The sequence below is a fragment of the Staurois parvus genome, unplaced genomic scaffold (genome assembly GCF_062004578.1).
Source record: "Staurois parvus isolate SC_StPar_1 unplaced genomic scaffold, SC_StPar_1.0 ptg000544l, whole genome shotgun sequence".
NCBI classification, from domain to species: domain Eukaryota; kingdom Metazoa; phylum Chordata; class Amphibia; order Anura; family Ranidae; genus Staurois; species Staurois parvus.
In genome coordinates this window covers 9,656,795-9,680,043 of record NW_028318340.1, presented here as the reverse complement: position 1 = coordinate 9,680,043, position 23,249 = coordinate 9,656,795, and the positions used below count along the sequence as shown (strand labels likewise).

At 42.2% G+C, this 23,249-nt stretch overlaps 1 protein-coding gene across 3 annotated transcripts in view; it reads left to right on the top strand.

Moving 5' to 3' along the window:
- Positions 1-23,249, top strand: part of B3GLCT (beta 3-glucosyltransferase) — a 523,490-nt gene that overhangs the window by 374,732 nt on the left and 125,509 nt on the right. For all 3 annotated transcript variants that reach the window (XM_089690888.1, XM_089690889.1, XM_089690890.1), the window contains one exon: positions 18,265-18,334. In XM_089690888.1, the coding sequence (XP_089547014.1) occupies positions 18,265-18,334 (70 nt within the window). The remainder of the gene's footprint in view (positions 1-18,264; positions 18,335-23,249) is intronic.

The following is a 23,249-nucleotide window of genomic DNA, read 5'->3' as shown; positions in this document are numbered from 1 at the left end:
CTGTGTCACTGGCGCTAGGATTCCAGAAAAGTCCTTGATAAACTTCCTATAAAAGTTTGCAAAGCCTATAAAGCACTGCACAGCTTTCCTATCTTCAGGGATGGGTCATTCCAAGACGGCGGACACCTTCTGAGGGTCCATGGAGATGCCTTCCGGAGTGATCACCAGCCCGAGGAATTTGATAGATTGTTTCTCGAACTCGCATTTTTCAGCTTTTGCATAGAGGTGGTGTTGGCGTAGTCTCTCCAGTGTCTTTTTTACATGGTCATGGAACAAGAAAAAAACAAGATATCATCCAGATACACGATTAGAAATATATCCAGGTAGTCCTGAAAAACATCATTTACCAGGTGTTGGAAGGTTGCTGGGGCGTTGCAGAAAACCAAAGGGCATTACCAGATACTCAAAGTGCCCGAATCTGGTTCGGAAGGCTGTCTTCCATTCATCTCCCTCCCAAATTATTACTAGATTATAAGCACCCCTCAGATCCAACTTTGAGAAAAAGCATGCTCCTCGCAATCTTTGGAACAACTCAGGGATCAGAGGAAGAGGATAACGGCTTTTGACCGTGATCTTGTTCAAGTCCCGATAATCCTATACAAGGTCTCAAAGTGCCATCCTTCTTCTCCATGAAGAATATGCCGGCTCCTGCTGGTGAAGTACATGGCCGAATAAACCCTTTTTCCAGGCTTTTATCTATATATCCCCGGAGGACCTTTAGTTCGAGTTCGGACAGAGGGTAAATCCTACCAAAAGGAATTTTGGCGCCAGGCAGGAGCTCAATTGGACAATCATAAGGATGATGTGGAGGAAGGGTGTTGGCACTCTTCTTATTGAACACATCCAGGTATTCGTGGTAAACCGTAGGGACAAGCTTCAGGGTTTCAGGGTCAGAATGAATACTGAGCAAAGGGGTTGTCCCACCTGTCTCTTTGAGGGTGCAGTGACTCTGACAATATTCAGAAGGGAAAGAGATCTCTCCGGTCAACCAATTGATGGTTGGATTATGTGCTTTTAACCAAGGCATACCGAGGATAATTGGAAAAATCGGGGAAAGTGATAATGTCCAGACATAGGAATTCTTGGTGTCCCGACCAAGAATAGCAAAATATTGGCAAGGTTTCTTGTGTTACCGGACCGGAAATAATACCAGACCTCTCCACCAGATGAACTGCAAGTCTCTGTGTTTTCATGCAGAGGGGAATCTGATTCTGAGTAGCAAAATGGGAATCCATGAAGCAGCTACAGGCACCTGAGTCAATGATGGCCGGGACCGTGATAGTCCTTTTGGCCAGTTGTAATTGCAGCTGGAAAGAGAGGTGCGTTCGGTCAGTTCCCTGAGCATGCATCATGTAGAAGCAGTTGGGCGAAGATTTGTGAGGTTTGATCGGGCAGGTAGCCACAAAATGTCCCACTTCACCACAGTAGAGGCAGAGATTGGACTTTTGCCGATGGAGACGTTCTGCTGCGGATAACTGTGGTCTCCAAAAGCTCTGTCTAGCTGGATTGGTAGGCGACTCAGACGGGACAACATTCCTAGCTGGCCCAACTTCAGGGCATAACAGAAGTTTCCCACTGGTCCTTTCATTTAACCTTTCCCGAATCCAACGATCGATATGGATCTTTAGGTCTATCAGAGTCTCCAGTCTTGTTGGTACCCCCATTCGGGCCAGCTCATCCTTGAGGGTGTCAGAAATACCAAGGTGGAACTGATTACAGAGAGCAGGCTCGTTCCACTGAGTATCAGAACTCCAGATACGGAAGTCAGTGACATAATCCTCCACAGGCCTTTGGCCTTGTTGTAGTTTACTGATCATAGCCTCCGCAGTTTGGCGCTGGAAGGGATCTGTGTAAACTTGCGCCATTGCTGAAAAGAATGAATCCACAGAGGTTAGGGCCGGTTCATGTTGTTCACGAAGATGGTATGCCCAGGACTGGGGTTCATTTCTAAGAAGGGTGATGACAAACCCTACTTTAGTACTTGGTGAGGAGAAGGTCCTGGGGAGCAGAGAGAAATATAACTCACAGGAGTTACGAAAAGTCCTGAACTTCCGGCGGTCTCCTGTAAAGAACTCAGGCATAGGTACCCGGGGTTCCGGTAGAACCAAGGTTTCAAGGAACATACTGATCTCGGTTTGAGTGGCTGTACCACAGGTTACTGTGTCAGAGAGGACATTAGAGTTGGTTCGCAGTTTGCTCTCCAGGTATTCGAAGTTTCTCTGCAGGTCATGTATTACGTTGGACAAGGAAGTCACAGTTTGGCGAATGTCCCCCAGTTGTGAGGCCTCCCTTTCAGACTCCATCATTGGCTGACTGGTACTGTCATGTACCTGATGGGAGACTGAATTGACGAGGTCGGCCTCACTTGTGTCACTAATCCTGAGCCTGCTGAGGTTGGAACAGAGGGTGTCTAAGGACCCGGGGGACAAGAGCGCCAGGGTTTTGCTTGTGGCTCTTGCAGATGATGACCTTGGTAAGCAGGATATCCACTGATTTGGATACTGTAGAAATAGACCAGGCAGGTACAGTGGATTGTCAGATGCACAGCAGAGCCAGGTTTGCAGCCAGGACACAGGACTGGAGCGGAGTCGTAGGATAGCCAGGGTCATAACAGTCGGGCAGCGCTGTACAGGATCAGGAGGAAAATGCCGAAGTCAGGAACCAGAGGGCAGAAGAGAACTCAGAGTCGGGTCAGGAACAAGCCGGGTCAGCACCAAAGGAATCGCACAGGAAACAAGCAGGACACTGGGGGAGCTGAAGATCAGTCAGCACTGAATCAGTACAGAGGTGCTCTTTAAATAGCCCGCCTAGCGCCGACAGGCATGCTTGGGTCCTAGTGCCTGCCCAGTGCAGTCATTGGTGACAGGCACGCCTGGGTTCTAGTGCCCACCTGCCTGTATGCCTTGTCAGGATCCTGCGCCTGTGCAGATTCATGCACTGCGGCGATCTTCTTGTTCCCTGATAGAGACATTGCAACCTCCATCCAGTCTATTAACTTTGAGGAGCAGAGGAGGAAGAAGAAACGGGAGTGTGCTTCTTTTCGAGTTTATTGGGCTGTATGTTTCTGTTGCTGCACACAGTGTAGGGAATCAGCACTCTAGTTCCTGAATGCAAAGGGTGGCTCCACAAGATACTGCAAGAGAAATGAGCTACTCTGCAACCAGAAAACTGGAACATCAGACATGGCACCAGCTTAAACAGGAATAGTAAGCAAGGATTAATAAATAGGAATGTTGCATAGGAATTGATTTAATAAGCTGTTGAATGTGCTTAAGAAAACTTAGAGTTTAATATCACTTTAAAGGGGTTCTAAAGACTGAAGGTTTTTTTTATCTAATGCATTCCCTGTATTAAGGTAAAAAAATCCTTTAAAGTGCAGTTTTCCCCCCAGCCCCCTCATACGTATCTGAGTTTGTTCTCTATTCAGTATGTGCACATAAGCAGAGGCTCTCCTGGCTCTCTCCCTCATTGGCTCAGAGACAGCAGCAGGAGACAGTGGTAATAGCAGGAAGTGAGGAGGGTGTGCAGGGCGGGGCCGAACCACACTCTGTGTATCATATGGAGCCGCTCAAGCTCCATGCTATGAGGGCACTCAGCAAGGGGGGAAGAACTCAAGCACACCAAGAAAAAGAGGATCAGGGCTGCTCTGTGGAAAAGCAATGCACAGAGTAGGTAAGTATGACATGTTTGTTATTTTAAAAAAATAAACTTTGAGCGTTCACAATCACTTTAAGTATCAAACAGCTGTCATTGTAGTTTTGCATATTTACATATTTATTTTAAAAACTTCCATTTATTAAAACCGAATCCAAACGTTTTTACATTGGTATTATTTTGCTACATTCACCCTAGCAGGAAACATCTTTGCTAAGAGCAGCCTTTCTCAACCATTTTACAACAGAAGAGCCCATGAAATAATTCTCAAGTTTCAGGAAACCCCTGCAAAAGATTATTGCATATATTACATTAAGATGATCAGTAAGTTCTAGATTTAACATTATATAACGAATTGAATAATGTGGTGTATTTTGCATTCATTAAACAATCTGTAGTGTCCCTTTACATTGGTGATCAATTAAAATGTGCTCCCTTAAATTGGTGGCCAGTGGAGACAAGTCTCCTATATTTGTGGTCCCTGGAGAAGTGCCCTTGCTACATTTATGGTAAGTGGAATATTGATCCTGGTGGGGATTGGCCGACAAAGCAATGAAACAGCACTATAGAGGTCAAATCTCCTTTTAACTTTAAACCATTGAAGTATCCTTTTTGGGTGGACAAGATGCACCTACATATTAGGCTTTACTTTCACATTATCCCACTTGTGAGTTCCACACTGGTTTAATGCACTGTGCTACCTAATCTATGCTCAGAATAGAGCAGTAAAGAAATGTCAATTTTCACAACTACCAAGCCTTTGGTAACCTCTTTAGGTCTGATGTACCTTATATATACATACTGGGGTAAATTTATTAAAACTGGTTCACTCAGAATCTGGTGCAGCCATGCATGGTAACCAATCAGCTTCTAAAGTCAGCTTGTTCAATTAAGCTTTAAAATAAAACCTGGAAGCTGACTGGCTACCATGCACGACTGCACCACATTTTGCATTCTCCAGTTTTAGTAAATAAACCCCACTGTGTGTTCATATGATCACTCTTTTGCACCAGAATCATTTCCTTCTTTTAACAGTTTGCGTTTGAGTAGGCAATATGGTTGTATTTTCTCTGAAAATGACATTCTTATTTCAACCTGTAGTTAAAAAAAAATCCCAGTGCAAGGAAAGAACCCCTAGTGACCAGTCAATTTTACAGGAAGCTCCTGCACAGAGGCAAAATGCAGGAATTATCTTATGCTGAATTACAGTGCAGGTCTGGAAGAAATAAATAAAGGACACCAAGACACATAATACATGTCTATTGTACTTAGACAATATTGGTTTAGCCAGAAGTTCAGGTATGGGTGAATCTATAAATAAGGGAGCTGCTGCTGGGGCATTCTTCAGGAATTGCTAGGTCGCTGGTTCCTTTAGCCAAATCTCTGACTCCTTAGAATTGTGCAGCCAGTGAACTCAGCACTGCTTATCACATAATTGTTCCAAGTCAGTTACTTGAAAAGCAGTGAAACTATAGGAGGAGGAGATTTCTGAAAAAAAATGTTTTAAACAGATTGACAAAGAGAGCCCACACATATGATATAACAGGTTCCCTCAAAAGGACTGAATTCCCTAAAATGGTTTAAATAAAAATGACATTGCATTTACGTAGTCATCGGGAACACGGAGAAGTTTGCATGTTGCTTAGGCAATAACCTGAAGGGTCTTCTGCGTTCATGCACAGAAGACATTAATTAGCTACTATTTTTGTAAATATGAAATTTTTTTTTTCATTGTCATTCAAGATTAAATAACATCTATGGTATATGAAAGCAGCTTTTTTTTGCTATTTTGTAATTAGAATTTTGATTTCTTTATTATGTTTCGCTACAGTGGATCCATAAAGCCCCAATTCTGCAACAATCACATTTGCTTATTACTAATTATTATTATTATTATTATTTAAAGAGTCAAATTAAACATTTCAGTAGCTTTTTCTCCACAAAAAAAGGCTGCATAATTTTTAAGGCTTGGTTAGGAAAGTTAATTTAGGTCTCTTTACTTGTTTATCTGTAGCTAAAAATATTGTAGCTATTGGAGGCAAGTTGCAGCATTTTAATAATTTTTTGAGAATACTAAATGCTTAAAAAACTTATTGGAATTATTAGACAACTCACAGATGCTTTTATTAGATTCAGATGTTCAAAATGTAAAGTACATTTCAGAAAACAAAAAAAAAGTCTTCCAGTGATTTTTTTTTTTTTTTTATGGTAAATTATATTCCAGATGTGTGCTAATTGTGAACTGACAAAATGTTCTGACCAGCCAATTAATTTTACTGATTTATTTAGGATTTTCTTAGGAAAATCTAGGTTAAAAGCTCTAGCCTAAACTTTTCTTTTTGTTTTCCATAGTGTAAGAAAATTGCTTTCCCAGTCTTGTGTCCATGGTCATATGTTAGTTATGTCCAGAAGTGTGAGAATGTACACACTGATGTCATTCAGCATGTGGGAACAGTTCTGTGCAAAAATGGGGCATGACAATTTAATAGTCTTAAACTGGCTTGGCACAAGAAGCACATTTCTGATTTTTGTGTGCACTTCATTATGTTTATTTAACCCCCTGTTACTTATCACCTATCCTGTACACTGATACATATCTGACCTTCTGCCTCAGTGCTCGCTGCAACAGTTACAGTCACCCTATCAATGAATTTAGTGGTATATCCTCTGTGTGAGGCTTTTAGCATCCAGAAGGTCATCCATTGCATCATCCCCCCCATCTGTTTTGATCCCATGCGCAGGTGTGGGATCCTTACAATACCTTGAGTAAAGGTTTAAATCAATGTTGGTATTTTGTTTACCATGTCCCCATTGAGGGATATTGCTTTTACTTCCTGGATGCTCCCAAGGACAGAAATGTAGAAAAACTAAACTTTCAAGCAAATACCTTAAAATTCCTAAATTTCATATGGAATCTACAAGGTTGGTTGTTGCTTCTCTGAGGCAAGGGGGAAAACATCCAAGATGCCTACCTCAACATCCCCATTTATCTGTCTCATCAGTGCTTTCTGCACTTTGCCATGGCAGATGGTCATTTCCAGTTTGCCACGCTGCTCTTTGTCCCATTCTTCTCCAAAAGTATTCACAAAGGTCCTAGCATCTCTTGTGGCCCTTCTCAGAACTCAGGGTCTCCAGGTCATAGTTTATCTAGCTGACCTTCTCCTGAAGTACTCATCTCCTTTCTAGGTTTCCTCATAAAATTTGATGTCCTCCAGGCTTTTGGCTGGATGATCAATATTCAGAATCTGCTGTCCAACCTTCCTGTTTCCTGGAATATTTGAGTTTTGTCTTGGACACATCCCAAGCAAAGGTTTTTCTTCTAGAGAATGAAATTCTCTCTCAGAACTCACGCTTGAGAAATTAGGTCAAAGCAACGTCCCACAATCTTCTGTGAGGGTCCTAGGCCTCATGGTAGCCTCCTTCAAGGCTTTACCATTTGCCTAATTTCATTCTAGACCTCTCCAGCACACATCTTGTCAACATGGAACATGCATGCTCCTTCTTTTAACCTACCCATGCTCCTATCCAGACAAGTAAGGAATTTTCTAACTTAGGGGGTCTTTTCTTCCTTATCACTGGAAAATGATAGCAGATGCCAGTCTTCAGCTTTCAGCATCCTGGAGCTCAGAGCAATAAAAAGGTCTCCGCAACACTGGAGCCCCTTTCTGCAAGAACACCCAATCAGGGTACAGTTAGGCAATGCCATGGCCGTAGTCTACATTAACTATCAAAGTGACACTCGGGTGTCATGCAGACATTAAGGAAGAAAGCTAGATGATATGCGGAGACTCACTCTCTGCTGATTTCTGCAGTCCATATATCCCAGGAGTGGAAAACTGGAAAGTGGCTTACCTCAGTTATATCGCCTTACATAATCACTTTTGCAAAGCGGCATTTGTGGTCACTACTATGTCTGTATGATGTGTCTCTGAGTTGACAGCTCTTTGTCAGGAGCTGTTCTTAATTCTTCACAATAATAAGGTAGTCTTACACCCATGACCATCCTTTCTTCTTAAGGTGGTATTTGTCTTCCACCTTAATGAAAACATTATCCTTAATGTAAACATTATGCCCTGCTCTCAAGCACCCAAAGGCAGTTTCAGTACACTGTATGAACATAGTCAGAGCCATAAGAGTCTGCCTCAAAGCAACAGCTGCAATTAGGAAGACACATTGCCTATTTGTCCTGTCCTTAGAACCTTGCAAGGAGTACCATGCTTCCAAATCCATGATCGATTGATAGATAAAAAAAATCTGATCACTAGAGCTTACACTCTGTAGGACAGATCTCCTCCTGCTCTTCCATGTGCCCATTCTACCAAATCAGTGGAAGTTTTCTGGGCATTCCAGCTTTGTAAGGCCGTCACCTGGTCCTTGGTTCATGCCTTTTCAAAGTCCTAACAGGTTAAATCATTCAATCTTCTGCACATGCAGCTTTTGGCCACACAGTTTTTGCAGCGGCACAATGAGGTTGGGTCTGTTAACCATTGTTATTGGGCCTGTTGGTACAGTTCTGTTTGCCTAGTTTTTGCCCACCCTTCTCACTCATTGCTTTGGGACATGCCAGGGTATATGAATAGGTATATGAATACTTTTCCTGTGTCCTGTACTGTATTAAGACTAAGATGAGAGGAATTTTTTTTTTTTTTATCCAAAAAAAGTTTTTATTTTATTTTGAAATAAGAAAGGCATAACAAGTCATATACGGATACGGAACACAGTCCGCGCATAAACATCTGTCATAATCTCCCGTAGCGCAGACGGGTCATAAGTTGTTTATTTGAAGTATAAATTACCCTTATACAAAAGATCACATTATAGTAAATGAGTGAACTAGACCAATTAAAGCACTGAGTATGATAGGTAGTCTGGAGAATTATAGTGGATGCTGTTCTAATGAGTAGGGATTACTCAAATAATGGGACTATGAAGCGTGGTACAATATATCATTTGAAGTCGTGCAGTTCTTCTGTATCCGTAACCGGGGAATGTATGGTTCTTATTGTGGAAGACAATCATACCTATATGTGAGAGGACACTCTGTCCCTCATAAAAGATGTAGTTACTTGTAGAAGAGAAAGGTGTGAAGAAAAGTAGGAAGGGAAAAGAAGGGGAGAGAGGGAGAAAAAAAAAAAAAAAAAAAAAAAAAAAAAAGGGGGGGGGGTGGATCAAATAATAAATATTGGTTGTCAATCCATCGTATCATGGAGCATTATTTAAGGTAACTTAGCGTATACCTTTATGTAAGATATAGTCCGGGTAGATTCAGTCTATGGAGCAATTCTAGAGGTGAGAGCTCAAAAGGTTTTTGTGTTCTTGGATCCTGTCTTATTCATTCATAGAAAGACGATAAGTACTGGTGGTTTGAAAATGTTTCCAACACGCCCAAGTCTTCCTGAATCTCTCGGGGTGTTCTTTTGCCACTGAAATCAGCTCCTCCATCTCCGCAATCCTGATGACCCTAATAAACCACTCCCGCACAGTGGGAACTTGTTTTGATCGCCAGTGAACAGGGACACATTGTTTTGCCGCGTTTATCATGTGTAAGGCAAGAGACTTATGATAAGTTCGAAAAGGAAGTGAGGAATGATGGAGTAAAAATTGTGCAGGGGTGAAGTCTAGATTGTACGTGGTTATTTGTGAGATTAAGTCTCGCACTTTTCTCCAAAAGGGCAGTAGTAGCGGACAGTCCCACCATATATGTAGGAGTGTACCCTTTGTCTGTTGACACCTCCAGCACAAATCCGGGACATCAGGATCAAATCTATGAAGCAAGGACGGCACTCTGTACCATCTAGAATATAATTTATAATTGTTTTCTTGTGTGGAGACACATATGGAACCTTTATGCATATGGTCATAGATGTGATCCCAATCTTCCGGTGACAATGGCATTTGTAAGTCGAGCGACCAAGCCTCACATGCCTTTCGAGGTTGAGACATATTGGCGGTGTCCAGATATGAATAGAGCTTGGATATAACCTGTCTCTGGGGGACGTCCGTAAAACAAAGTTTCTCATACGGAGTAAGTGGCCTTGAATAATCTTGTACATGTGGGGAACTTCGTATAAAGTGATGGAGTTGTCTAAACATCCATGGCGTAAATATCCGGGATGGCCATGTCTTCATAATATCTACTCTAGATAAGAACTTCTTATCTTTGAAAAGTTGATGTACCGTCAGGTTATCTGGACAATTATCACCGGCTAGGAAGGCCCGGGACATACCCGGTAGAAAGTCTGGATTCCTTTTGACTGGAGTTAACGGACCCGGAGAGGAAGAGAGTTCTTTTTTCCGGAACAACTGATGGCAACAGCTTAAGGTAGGACCTATAAGAGGGTGTTCCCGAAACTCCGAAGGAATATGAACGTTTTCCAGCCAAGGGGAAGAGGCAAGTGGTATCGTCGAGAAATCTGTCTCCAAACCAACCCAAACCTTACTATTGTGGATCGTGGTCCAATCTACTACCCTTGCTAGGTGACAAGCCCTGTAGTATCGGGCAATGTCAGGCAATCCAATACCTCCACCCTTCTTTGGCATGGTGAGTTAGGCAAAGCTAATTCTTGGGCGTTTATTATGCCAAAGAAAGGAGGTGCAAAGTGTTTTATAAGATGCGAAGAAAGAAGTTGGTAGTTTAATTGGTATTGTTTGCAGTAGATACAATATTCTAGGAAGCACGTTCATCTTGAGAATGGCAGCTCTACCAAAGCAAGAGAACCAAGGTTTGTTCCAAGTTTGAAGGTCTGTGGAGATATTACGCAAGAGGGGTAAGAAGTTTTTATCGTAAAGTTCCGTTAGATGAGTTGGTAATTGGATACCCAAATACGTGATCGCCTTCGACTGCCAGGTAAAAGGAAAATTCAATTTCGCTTGTCTAAACACATCTTGGGTCAAGGAGACATTAAGGGCTTGAGATTTAGAGAAGTTAGTTTTTAGGTTCGCCAGATACTGGAACAATTTGAATTCTTGTAGCAGATTAGGTAAAGTGATATGTGGGTCTGTTAGGAAAAGTAATATGTCATCAGCAAAGGCTGCTATTTTATGAATTTTGTCATTTATCAGAATTCCCTTGATGTTATCATTCTGTTTGATGCAATTCAACAAAGGTTCCAGTGTCAGAATAAATAAGAGGGGGGATAAAGGACATCCCTGTCTAGTCCCATTGCCTATCGAAAAGGAATTTGAAAGGAGACCATTAACTCTCACTTTAGCTGTGGGAGTGGTATATAGAGACATGATAAACGTCAGGAAACGCGGAGGCAATCCAAGTCCAATCAGAACTGCCTCCATGTAGTCCCACGCCAGTCTATCAAATGCCTTCTCTGCATCTAACGATAGAAAGAAGCCAGATTGTCGTTTTTGAGTTAACCAATGCTGAATATTTATAGCCCGTATTGTGTTGTCTCTAGCCTCTCTCCCTGGTACAAAGCCCACCTGGTCTGTAGATATGATGGAATCTATGATGCGTAATAGACGATTGGCCAGAATTTTGGCAAAGATCTTTAGATCAACGTTTAAGAGAGAGATCGGACGGTAGTTCGCTGGAGAGGTTTGATCTTTATTCTCTTTTGGTATGACGGTAATATGGGCCTCAGAAATATGGCGCAAGGACTGCCCTGGTGTATCTAAAGTATTGAAGGCCCGTAGAAATGGTTGTGCTAAGATGTCACTAAAAGTCTTATAGTACGAAGTGATAAACCCGTCAGGACCTGGACTTTTACCAGGTTTCAGTTGTGTAATGGCTTGTTGTAACTCCGTCAGGGTCAAGGCGCCATCCAAGTCTTGCGCTTGTGTTCTAGAAATAGAGTTTGGCAGGTATCGGGTCAGGAAGGTCTGAATAATAGCCTCACGAGGCCTAGTGTCTCCTGTCGGTTTAGGTGATACAGGTAAATTGTAGAGAGAGGAATAGTATTGCTCAAATTCAGCTGCAATACTTGCTGATGTTTTCAGTAAGCTACCCTGCTTGGAAGTGAGCTGATAGATTTGCTGAGCTGCCTTTCTAGATTGCAAGGCCCTGGCTAGAAATTTGCCACTCTTATTGCCATGTTCATAGAAAAGCTTCTGTTGTAGAGTAAAATTACGTTTGTTTTTTTTTTCAACGACATCTTGGAGTTGTTTTCGCGCCTGAACTAGTTCTGTTGCAGATTCCAATGCTCTAGAACGTTTATGTGTGCGTTCAAGTACACGTACTTTTTGTAGTAAGGCGGTAAAAGATGCCTGAGCTAGGCGTTTTCGTGAAGCGGATATGGACATGAGAAGGCCCCGCATTACACATTTATGCGCCTCCCACTGTACGAGGGGGGTCGTATCTGGAGATGCGTTTTCTTTAAAGTAGTTGGTCAAAGAATCACGGATCTGGAGGGTGACGGATGAGTCTGTAAGAAGAAAGGGATCCAATCTCCATGTTTTGGGTGCGGCTGGTATGTGCGGGAATTGTAAAGTCATCATAATTGGATGATGGTCAGATAGAATCATTGGCTCGATCGAGGCCGATTTCAGTATATGTAAGTCCTTTTGTGAGAGAAAAAAATAGTCTATTCTGGAATGGCGTTTGTGTGGTGCGGAATAAAAGGTGTAGTCTTTGTCCGTAGGGTGAAGGGTACGCCAGGTATCATGAAGGAGAAGGTCATGAAGTTCCAATTTAATCTGTTTAAGTGCTTTAAAGGGTTTAGAGGAAAACCCAGTTGAAGTGTCTTCCAGCGGGTTCAAAGCTACATTAAAATCACCTCCCAGAATCAAAATACCTGATTGAAAAGTAGCAAGTAATTTGGAGATTTTACGAAAAAAGCATACTTGTGCGGTATTGGGGCTGTAAATGTTGGCAAAAGTAAGTGGCTTATTAAAAAGGGTACCTTTGAGAAAGAGGAACCTCCCCTCAGGGTCCTCGAGAGACTCAGTAACTTTAAATGGGAGCTGTTTGGAAAGTAAGATGGATACACCTTTTGCTTTCACCTCCGCATTGACTGCATGATAAGCCGTTGGGTAATTAGCATTTGAAAATCTAGGTATGTGATCTGTTCGAAAGTGTGTTTCTTGGATAAATAACACATCTGCTCGAAGGTTTTTCATGTACGTTAGAAGTTGTGAGCGTTTCTCAGGTATATTTAAGCCCTTGGCGTTAAGAGAGGCCACTGAGAACGAGCGGGTTGAACATGTAGATGTATGGTTGATAGCCATGATGTTGTATACCAGAAACACCTGTGCAAAGTCTATAAGTACGTCAAATAAGTGGCAGGAAAAAAAAAAAAAAGGGGGGGGGGGGGAGGAAAACAGGGTCGTGTAGAGGTAGAAATAGAGATAGCAATTATATGGAAGAAGAATTAAAGAGTGTGATAGAGAAGAAAAGAAGTGTCAGGCGTGTTCCATAGAAACCCATATATATGTACTAATGTGTATTCCTTCAACTTCCTGAACAAACTGAACTCCAGAGAAGAGATAGACCAGCTACTCTATCTCCTATTAAAGCTCTTATGAAATGGTTGTATGTAAAACCGTATATAGAGGTACGAAATTACCTGTGGAGATGTGTCGAACCCAGAGATAGCCGTATTTGTGACTGTATAGTAAAATCGTAAAGAAGTCTTATTCTCTCAGACGAGAGGTATACAAGGGAATTAGTTCCAACATAAGGTGTCCCTGACACACAGAGATATGTGGGAGGTAGCTAATTTATACCGAGAAGTAATCTATTCTTATTGGGAACGGGAGGTAGGTGTAAAATAGTATGTATAAAGCTGTAGTAGTACAAATATTGTGGACGAGCAAGAGGGTCGATAGTAAGGCTCACAGGAGTAAATGCACGAGAATCGGTATGAAGGAGGTATGTGCTAAAGGAAAGGTCCTTTTAGATTGAAAGTATAAAATGTTGATGTGAATGGACACTAAGACTGTGTTATTCCATGGAATGTAGCATACTCATACCTCAACGATATTATATGATCACAAGTTAAACAGAATGTAGGAAATAGTGAGACAATTCCTATAAACGACTTCGATCATGCATATCAAACAATCGTGCCATTGTAGGATGGTCTTCATAAACTGTATCCGTTCCTAGTAAGAATACCATCTTTATGCGAAACAATGCAGGGCAACATCAATAACATATGAATATTCCGGGATGTAGGCCTTAGGCCATTCATTCCGTTGAACCGTTTTCCAAAAACAAGGTAAATATTGGTCCCAACCGAGGGATCTTATGCTGTATAATAGGTCACTATTAAGGAATGCTGGACTCCCCAATGCCTACCAAACCGTGGCAAGCCATCAAAGAGAGGGCATTCATAATCCGTGGCCGCACGTGAGCATGGATCAAATCAAATAACTGTATAGGTTAAAACTTAACACCACAGCGAGATGAACCATAAATGTAAACATCAAATATAGAGGTCCCATATCTCATAGCTGAAACACTACCTAATCCATGAGTGAGTAGAAGGTATGTAATATACCAGATACTACGATGTATGTGAAGGATTTCGGGATACTATGTGGAAGAATAATATTGTAGGGGGAATGAGGAGGTTGCAGGCTTGGGACATCAATATAGTGTCTGCTTAACACAGATAGTCATACACATATATCCAGGCTGAATGATGGCTATGGAGGAAAGCATGCTAATCTGAGAATGAATCCTATGATACCATATAGCTGTAGCATACTCTGGGAGTCAGTATAGGCAAGTTGTACAGCCAAGTATACTACGATCATGTGCGAGCATTACCATATGATCACTGTAAAGATAGTAGGAAAGAGTGTAACAACCATCCCCAGTGTGTCTCAAAGAATATAAAATACATGTCCTCCAAATAGGCTCAGTTAGTTTTACACACCTTTTGGTGTTATGACATAAAAAGCAGGAATATATGGATGTCCTATCTAAGTGCATCTAACGCATAAGATGTTGAGATTCAGAGAGTCAGGCGTCGAACCAGAAAAGTGGATTGGCCAGCATCTCTAGATCCCAAACAGGTCTACATTTCTGTTTCCGCTATAGCTAATAAATTAATACATTAGGTCTTTCCTGACCAGGTGAGCAAGTTCCCAATTCAACAGTGGTACCACCCGCATCTCCATTAGCAGAGTCACATATAGTCCCCTGGGGCCAAGAGCGAGAGTACCTTCAGCAGGTATATTTAAGATGTACAAATGTTTATAACTGGTAAATAGTTTTCAGAAGCAATATATTGATTTAAGACGATAAACATACCCTAGTGTCCACTCCCCGGGATCATAGATGGCTTTTGGTAGACTGTAGAATGGAACCTTGGACTGTAAGAAAAATATGAAACTTATTTTTGGGTCTTGTGTAAAGAGACCTCCGATTGGGAGAATGATGCTACTCAGATGGATAGAGAAGGGAAAACTGAGGAGAGTCATTCATGACGTGCCTTGCGATGTGCAGGTGATGTTGGTAAACTATCTCCAGTGATGAGCCGCCGTCATAGAGGGGAGTTTGAGGCGTGAGGGGATCTGCTTCTTCTTTCTCTTCCAGGGTGTCTAGAGAGTTGCGTCTCCATGGGGTCTTCAATTGACTGTGAAGGGGGAAGAGTTGCACTTGACCAATTGGGAATGTCCAGTAAAGGGATATTCAGAGTTTCACAGAATAATGTAAGGTCTTCCGGGAATCTCATGAGAGCTGATCTCCCCAGGTGTGTTGCTGATAGGCCAAACGGGAACTTCCAGCGATATGCTATTCCCCTGGAACGAAGTAGATCTAATAATGGGCGTAAGTCTTTCCTACGTTGCAAGGTGAGGTAGGATAGATCCTGGAATAATTTAATTTCTGCTTCATGATATCGCAAGTGGTGTTTATCCCGAGCTCTACGTAGTATTTCTTCTTTAAGTCTGAAGTCAACCATACAGCAAATTATATCTCTCGGTGGATCAGCGTCTCTGCCTCTAGGACGCAAAGCTCTATGTAGACGTTCGATTTCAATTGGGGATTCAGGCGGTCTTTCCAAAATATCATTAAAGATGGTTAAAAGCGCCTGGGAAAGTTGGGCAGATTCGATTGTCTCAGGGACACCCCGCACCCTTAAGTTATGTCGTCTTCCCCTGTTATCCAGGTCTTCGATGTGACGATCAAGTTCCCTCAAATGCATAGTGTGCGTGTCAACCTGTTTGCACATATCATGAATGGCTAGGTCTTGTGCGATTACTTTATCCTCCACTGCGTCAAGCCTGTTAGCCACTGCCTGCAAATCAATATGTAACTCATCGATTGCCGCAGAGAGAGTCCCTTTAATATCTGATGCGACTGCTTTCAAGTCCCCTATGGTGAGAGGTGAGGTTTCAGAATGTCTAATAGAGGTAGCTGCGACTGGAGCCGTGTACTGTAAAGGAGTCTTTGTGTGAGGTGAATGTGGGGGAGATATATGGGAAGAAACTTCCGCGTGCTCTGGAGTCTGAGATCGGAATAATTCCGGGATGCTACGATTGGCAGGGCCAGTCAGACGGCAAGGGGATCTGGAACGAGGGGTAGTAGATTTCTTGTCAGATTTCCCCATGTTGGCGATTACTCTCTATGTTATGATTGCGTAATCCCACCTCAGTGTGTCAAGGATCAAGGTATTATGCAGCCATTTTCAATGGGACCGGGCTGGGACCCCCAGAATTTGCGAAAGAGGGGGGGATAAGTATTCCTTAATAGACTGTGTATACCTCAGCGATGAGTAGAAAGGCAGAGATTGATAATGCTGAGTCTGTGGATTCCTCAGAATTTTGTGTTCCTGAAGGGCTGTAGAATTGCTTTTGTGTTCCCCTAATATGGCTTTGTAGAGGAGTCAGCTTCGTCTGGCCTAACTGCCACACAGCTCACTGCAACAGGGGATTATATGGGCCCCATTGTAGGCCGCTACTCTCTGGGTTCGTGTGAGGGGGTGCCCTGATGGGTCAGGGGACAGCGTTTACTTTAATTGGTACACAGGTGCTTGGAGCCTGCAATCCTCCTTATCTCCCACCCGGCGTTCTAATGGGTGTGGTCGCGGTCTTGTCGGGCCGTGACAGCCCTCACCGCTTCACTGTGGAGACTGCTCAGCGGGAACGGAGGAATCCGCTGTCTGCCACTACTGATCCGGGCGAGGAGGGGGAGATGACCAATGGTCCCCTCCTCACACTGAAACTGTGCGCCGCGCGCACCCGACACCCAGCCGAGCGCGAGTATCGCGGCTTCGCTCAGCCGCAGTAGGCCTCACCGGATCACCGCAGCGGATCAGGGCCAAAAACGTCTTGGGCCGCTCTGTGTTGTCCCCAATCAAGACTCCAGGGTCCCCCGATTACTCCTGCCGAAGGAGAGCACCTGGATGGCGGTGGATTAGGATCGGGGTCTCGAGAGCTCCGGCTTAGGCAGCTTGTCCGGTCGCCATCTTGGACACGCCGAGGAATTTTGACTTACCAGTATATTTCATATCTTGGAGTACAGTACAGGACACAGGTCACCTTCCCTTCCATTTCTTGGCTACTCTGCTTGGCTTGCTACAAAACTAAGGACAGTTGGAGTAGGGTAGGATTATAGAGAAGATGCCCAGGGGTGTATCTTTGAAGCTTTGCTGGTGTTAGATCGCCCGAAGGTACAGGCCTATAAGCCAGGGTCTGTGAATATTTTTCCTGTATTCTGTACTGTACTCCAAGATATAAAATTTACAGGTAAGCCAATATTCCTCTTTTTGACTGTAATTCCACTTTAACTTAAACACTTACAAAGGTAAATTCCATATATGCTTTTTAACTTAGCTGTTCTTTGATTTTTTTTTTTCTAGTGATTCATCCTTTGTTGGAGGGTGAAAAGTAGAAATTCCTCTCCTTGCTTGTAGTCTTAACTAAACTGTGCTTTTAGTTCACATTAGAAACAACTGTTACAGGAATGCCGAAAGCATAGGTGGCAGAGTAGCATTGCACTGTGCTTACCTGCAGAGTACTGCATCCCTCACGTAGCCTATTAAAATATAGATATTCTGAAAGCTAAAGCTTATGCAACTTGCATACCCCTCTCATGCAAAAGATATGGCATGCTTTTAATTTTTTTCACTTTAAACTCATTGCAGAGTAAGTCAGCACAGGCGTATTGCTGATATTTTGGAGGCTTTATAAGACCTTTTTAGTTTGATAGAAAAAGCTGAACTCCAGGTTTACTATGATTTGAAATAATTTGTTTGGACCTGTCTGGAGAGCAGGACACAATTTCCGACACAGCAAATTAGAGGAAACCCCTTGGGCCAGCTTGGCCCAAACAAACTATTTAAAGTGATCGTGGTGTGGCTTCAATGTGATTTAATGGGGAAAGTCACATTTAATGTAGGTGTAGACCCCAGAGAAAACTAGCAGATTTCTTTGGCAGATGTGACTAGGAAGAAATGTGTTTCTAAAATGGTATCACCTGACATTTTTTTTTTTTTTTTGGTCAGGATGGTTTCTTTTACAAATAAGGCTAGTTCTCCTAAAGCTGTTTTTCCCACTATTATCTCTGACTTGCAGAGCTAAACATGCTTCCACCTCTCCTTGCTGGAGCTCATCAAAAGTTCACATTGACAGCTGCCTGCACTGTAAAACACTGCTTTTTACTGTGGACAGTGTGAACCTAGCCTTACTTCTCCTTTTGCTTTGTTTTAGGGCAACCCTGTGAAGAAGGAGGACCTATTTGTGGCTGTAAAAACATGCAAAAAATTTCACAAAGACAGAAGTATGTCTTCTTCTGTGGTATCGTATATTGTCTGCTCTTGAATTGTTTCAAATTTTTTTTAATAGACCCCTTAAAATATGCAAGATTAAAGTACAAGTCTATTCAAACTTTTTAAAGTTTTTAACAGAATGGGAAGGGTTTGAACCTGTTTCTTCAACATTGTCTGGCTTACCAATTAAGGAAATTTTAACTTTGTCTCATATTGCCACAGTAATTGGGGAAGGAAGTAAAAAACCCACCAAAGGACCTAATCCTTCCCCAATTATACATTCTTTCTTCATTTACCCTCTCTCCTATCCCAGGTGGCTTAGTCACCATAAGAGGAAGCAAGGGGAAATCCAAAGGTGATGTGGATGACTAAAAACTCAGCTGTGGTTCCAACCATTCCCTAATGTATTGAAATATAAAAAAATATTTTCCTAAATTTTTACTTTTATCAAGCTTAAGTCCCACCCACACCACCTAATAGTATTATTTGTTTCTGGTTTGCTTAGTTTTGCAATTGGTTTTGTATAGTGCTGTCTACATTTGATTATAGAATGTTCTTATACACAAAATGTTCAAGTGGGCTTGTTCAGTAAGGTAGGTGAAGTGCAACAAACCAGTGATCATCCATTAGCTGATTTGGGCATCAGTAAGCTGAATTCGATTGATTTTCATAATTACTGCATATTATTCAGATTCTTATTACTGTCTAACTAAATTAGTCAACATATTCCGCATCTTTTACTTAGCAGGAAACCTTTCATAATTTTTCTACTGTATACAGTGGAAATTTCAAGCACAAACAATGCAGTTGTAAAGTCCCAAAGGTTAATCCTGAGGATTTTTAAATATATTACTGTGTATTCAAATAGTTCAAATCGTCAATAAAATAAAATGTCTGTATAATGTGATACAACCAACGTGAATAAAAAAAAAAAAAGTGCTCAGTCATGTGACTAGTCCAACAAAATTTAGTGCAACAGATTTCTGTGACACCAATACTGTGCTCTTCCTCCTCACCAAAGGGTTAGCACACCAAACTGCTGACCACTTTAATTAAAAAGGAAGTCAAATGCACTTAATTTCATCAACCGGTAAATTCCCATAAATGGTTCATACATTCCAATCAGTCTCTAATCCGTCTCTTCATAAATTGTGTACACATGGATAAGTGTATACCACTGCACCTTTAAATGTTCCTGTGCCTCGAGGGGTTTGATGGTAAACCAAGTATTTTGTATAGAAAGAGATGGGGAAGCCTCTCATAGTGTAGTAACTTATTGTGATGGAAAAGACACTTGAAATTTCACTTACGTTCAAAAGTAGCATACATGCAAAGATTACAGGATGGAAATGTCAATTTGTGCTTTACCTGTGTTCCAACAAGTGATTTGTCCCGGAAACCCCACCCCACACATTTCATCAGCAATTCTGATGTCAAAAGAAGCAGCAGGACCTTCCCCTCACCTCCTCTTATGCATATTCTAAAATCCCGCCATATTATATCAATACAGCCCGATCATATTCTTAAGCATCCAGCGCTCTACATTCAAGAAAACTATAGAAAATGATGCTATAATAAATATATAGAGTGGGCCAAACTGTATTTTGTGTGTCCAATAAATTAAACCATTGAAATTACACTTATAATCTAATTTCCCTATAGAAACGTAATTAAGGGGACATCTTTTGGCCAAAAAGGAGAATGCAGGTGAAAAATATATATTATTATATAGATATAGTATAACATGGTGGCTCTAATAAAATAAATACAAACCATTCATAAAAATCTAACAATACAAAATACTGAGTAAAAAAAAATGTATGTATATATATATATATATGCATGATGGAAACAAAGGAATAATTGGATATAAAACAATTTAAATCTATGTCTATATTAAGACCGGGGCATACCATATTTAATTATTATTATTATTATTATTACTACGAGTTTATATAGCGCCAAAGGGTTTGCTCAGCGCTGTACAATAGGGGGGACAATACATGGCACAGTACAACAACAACAAACAACGTACGAGGGGTAAGAGGGCCCTACTCTTACGAGCTTACAATCTAGGAGGGAGAGGGTAAAGGTACAGTAGGAAGTGGCTGAGGGGGATGAAGTGGTGGGAGGAATGAGGGAGGATGGCCGTTAGGTGAGGGTGGGGTAGGCTTCCCTGAAGAGATGGCTTTTGAGGGAGCGCCTGAATGTGAATAGGGAAGGCGACAGTCTGATGGATTGGGGCAGTGAGTTCCAGAGGATGGGGGAGGACCTGGAGAAGTCCTGCAGTCGTGCATGGGAGGAGGAGACCAGGGAGCAGGATAGAAGGAGGTCCTGTGAGGAGCGAAGGGTACGGGTAGGGTGGTACTTGGTGATCAGGTTGGTGAGGTAGTCAGGGGCAGTGTTGTGAACTGCTTTGTAGGTCAGGGTTAGGAGTTTAAATTTGATGCGTTGGGCAATCGGGAGCCAGTGGAGGGAGAGGCAGAGGGGGGTGGCAGAGGTGGAGCGGGTGGTGAGGTGGATGAGTCTGGCAGCTGAGTTCAGGATGGTCTGGAGCGGGGAGAGCCTGCACTTGGGTAGGCCAGTGAGGAGGGAGTTGCAGTAGTCAAGGCGTGAGATGATGAGGGAGTGTACTAGAAGTTTGGTGGTGTCTGGGGTGAGGAAGGAGCGTATCTTGGCAATGTTGCGAAGATGGAGCCTGCATGTGTTTGTGAGTGATTTGACATGCGGTTGGAGGGAGAGGTTCGCGTCAAGAATGACGCCAAGGACTTTGGCTTGCGGGGCGGGAGTGATAGTGGAGTTGTTGGCGATGATGGATAGGATGGGGGGGGGGTGTTGGCAGGGGGAAAGATGAGGAGCTCGGTTTTGGAGAGGTTGAGCTTGAGGAAATGTAGCGACATCCAGTCTGAGATGTCATTTAGGAGGTGAGTGATGCGGGCGGAGATAGTGGGGGTGAGGTGAGGGGTGGAGAGGTAGATTTGGGTGTCGTCAGCATAGAGGTGATAGTTGAAGCCGTGAGATTGTATGAGTTTGCCCAGGGAGGAGGTGTAGATGGAGAAGAGAAGGGGTCCAAGGACAGAGCCTTGGGGGACCCCAACAGAGAGGGGGAGGGAGGGGGAGGTGGCACCATTGTAGGTGACACTGAAGGAGCGTCGGGATAGGTAGGATGAGAACCAAGAGAGAGCAGTATCTCCGATGCCAAGGGAGAGTAGTTTATTAAGGAGCTACTTAGTTTTATAGATACTGCTTGTTTCATGTTGGTCCCCCTCCAGTGTCAGTCAGTTCTTTCAATACCACAAAAAATAATAAACTTTTATGACAAAAATCTTGAAATGGTTAGACATACTATCTTTAGGAAAACCTTTTTTGATTTTATTTATATGTTCACTAATTCTGGTACTCTATTTCCTTGTGGTAAGACCCACATATTGTAATCCACACAGACAACTCATAAGGTAGGTTATGAGTACTGTGACAAGTAATGAACATGTCAATTTTGTAGTCCCTATTTGTGTCATTTTTTAATTAAATACCCTAAGCCCCATTGGTCTTATTCTGGACATTTATTTAAATTTGTTTTATATCTAATTATTAATTTCCAAAATTATTATATATGTATTTTACTCAGTATTATGTATTTCTATAATTTTTGGCTTTTTATGTATGGTTTATATTTATTTTATTAGAGCCACCATGTTATACTGTATCCATCTAATCAGTTATAATGTATACAGTATATTTTTCACTTGCATTCTCCTTTTTGGCCACAAGATGTCCACCTAATCAGGTTTCCATGAGGAAATTAGATACTAAATTTATAAGTGTAATTCCAATTGTTTAGTATATAGGAAACCCAAAAAATGTTTGGCCCAATTTATATTTTTTAAAATAGAGTGTGTGTGTGTATATATATATATATATATTATATATATATATACACAGTTGCAAGAAAAAGTATGTGAACCTTTGGACTTAATAACTGGTTGATCGTCCTTTGGCAGCAATAACCTCAACCAAACGTTTCCTGTAGTTGCAGATCAGACCTATTCAACGATCTGGAGTAATTTTGGACTACTCCTCTTCACAAAACTGTTTCAGTGTAGCAATATTCTTGGGATGTCTGGTGTGAATCGCTCTCTTAAGGTCATGCCACAGCATTTCAATCGGGTTGAGGTCAGGACTCTGACTGGGCCACTCCAGAAAGCATATTCTGTGCTGTTGCAGCCATTGTTTTGTTGAATTACTTGTATGCTTTGGGTCATTGTCCTGTTGCATCATGCATCCTCTGCGGAGCTTCAGTTGGCGGACAGATGGTCGTACGTTTTCCAGCAAAATGTCTTGAGAAACTCTGGAATTCATTTTCCCATCAATGACAACGATCCGTCCAGGCCCTGAGGCAGCAAAGCAGCCCCAAACCATGATGCTCCCTCCGCCATGTTTTACAGTGGGGTTGAGGTTTTGATGTTGGTGTGCTGTGCCTTTTTTTCTTCACACATAGTGTTGTGTGTTCTTCCCAAACAACTCAATCTTGGTTTCATCTGTCCACAGTATATTTTGCCAGTAGTGCTGTGGAACATCCAGGTGCTCTTTTGCAAACTTCAAACGTGCTGCAATATTCTTTTTGGACAGCAATGGCTTCCTCCGTGGTGTCCTCCCATGTATTCCATTCTTGTTTAATGTTTTCCTTATTGTAGATGTGTCAACAAAAATGTTAGCATGTGCCAGAGATTTCTGTAGGTCTTTAGCTGACACTCTGGGATTCTTCTTTACCTCATGCAGCATTCTGCGCTGTGCTCTTGCAGTCATTTTTACAGTACGACAATGCCTAGGGAGAGTAGCAACAGTGCTAAACTTTCTCCATTTGTAGACAGTCTGTCTTACCGTGGACACATGAACATCAAGGCTTTTGGAGATACTTTTGTAACC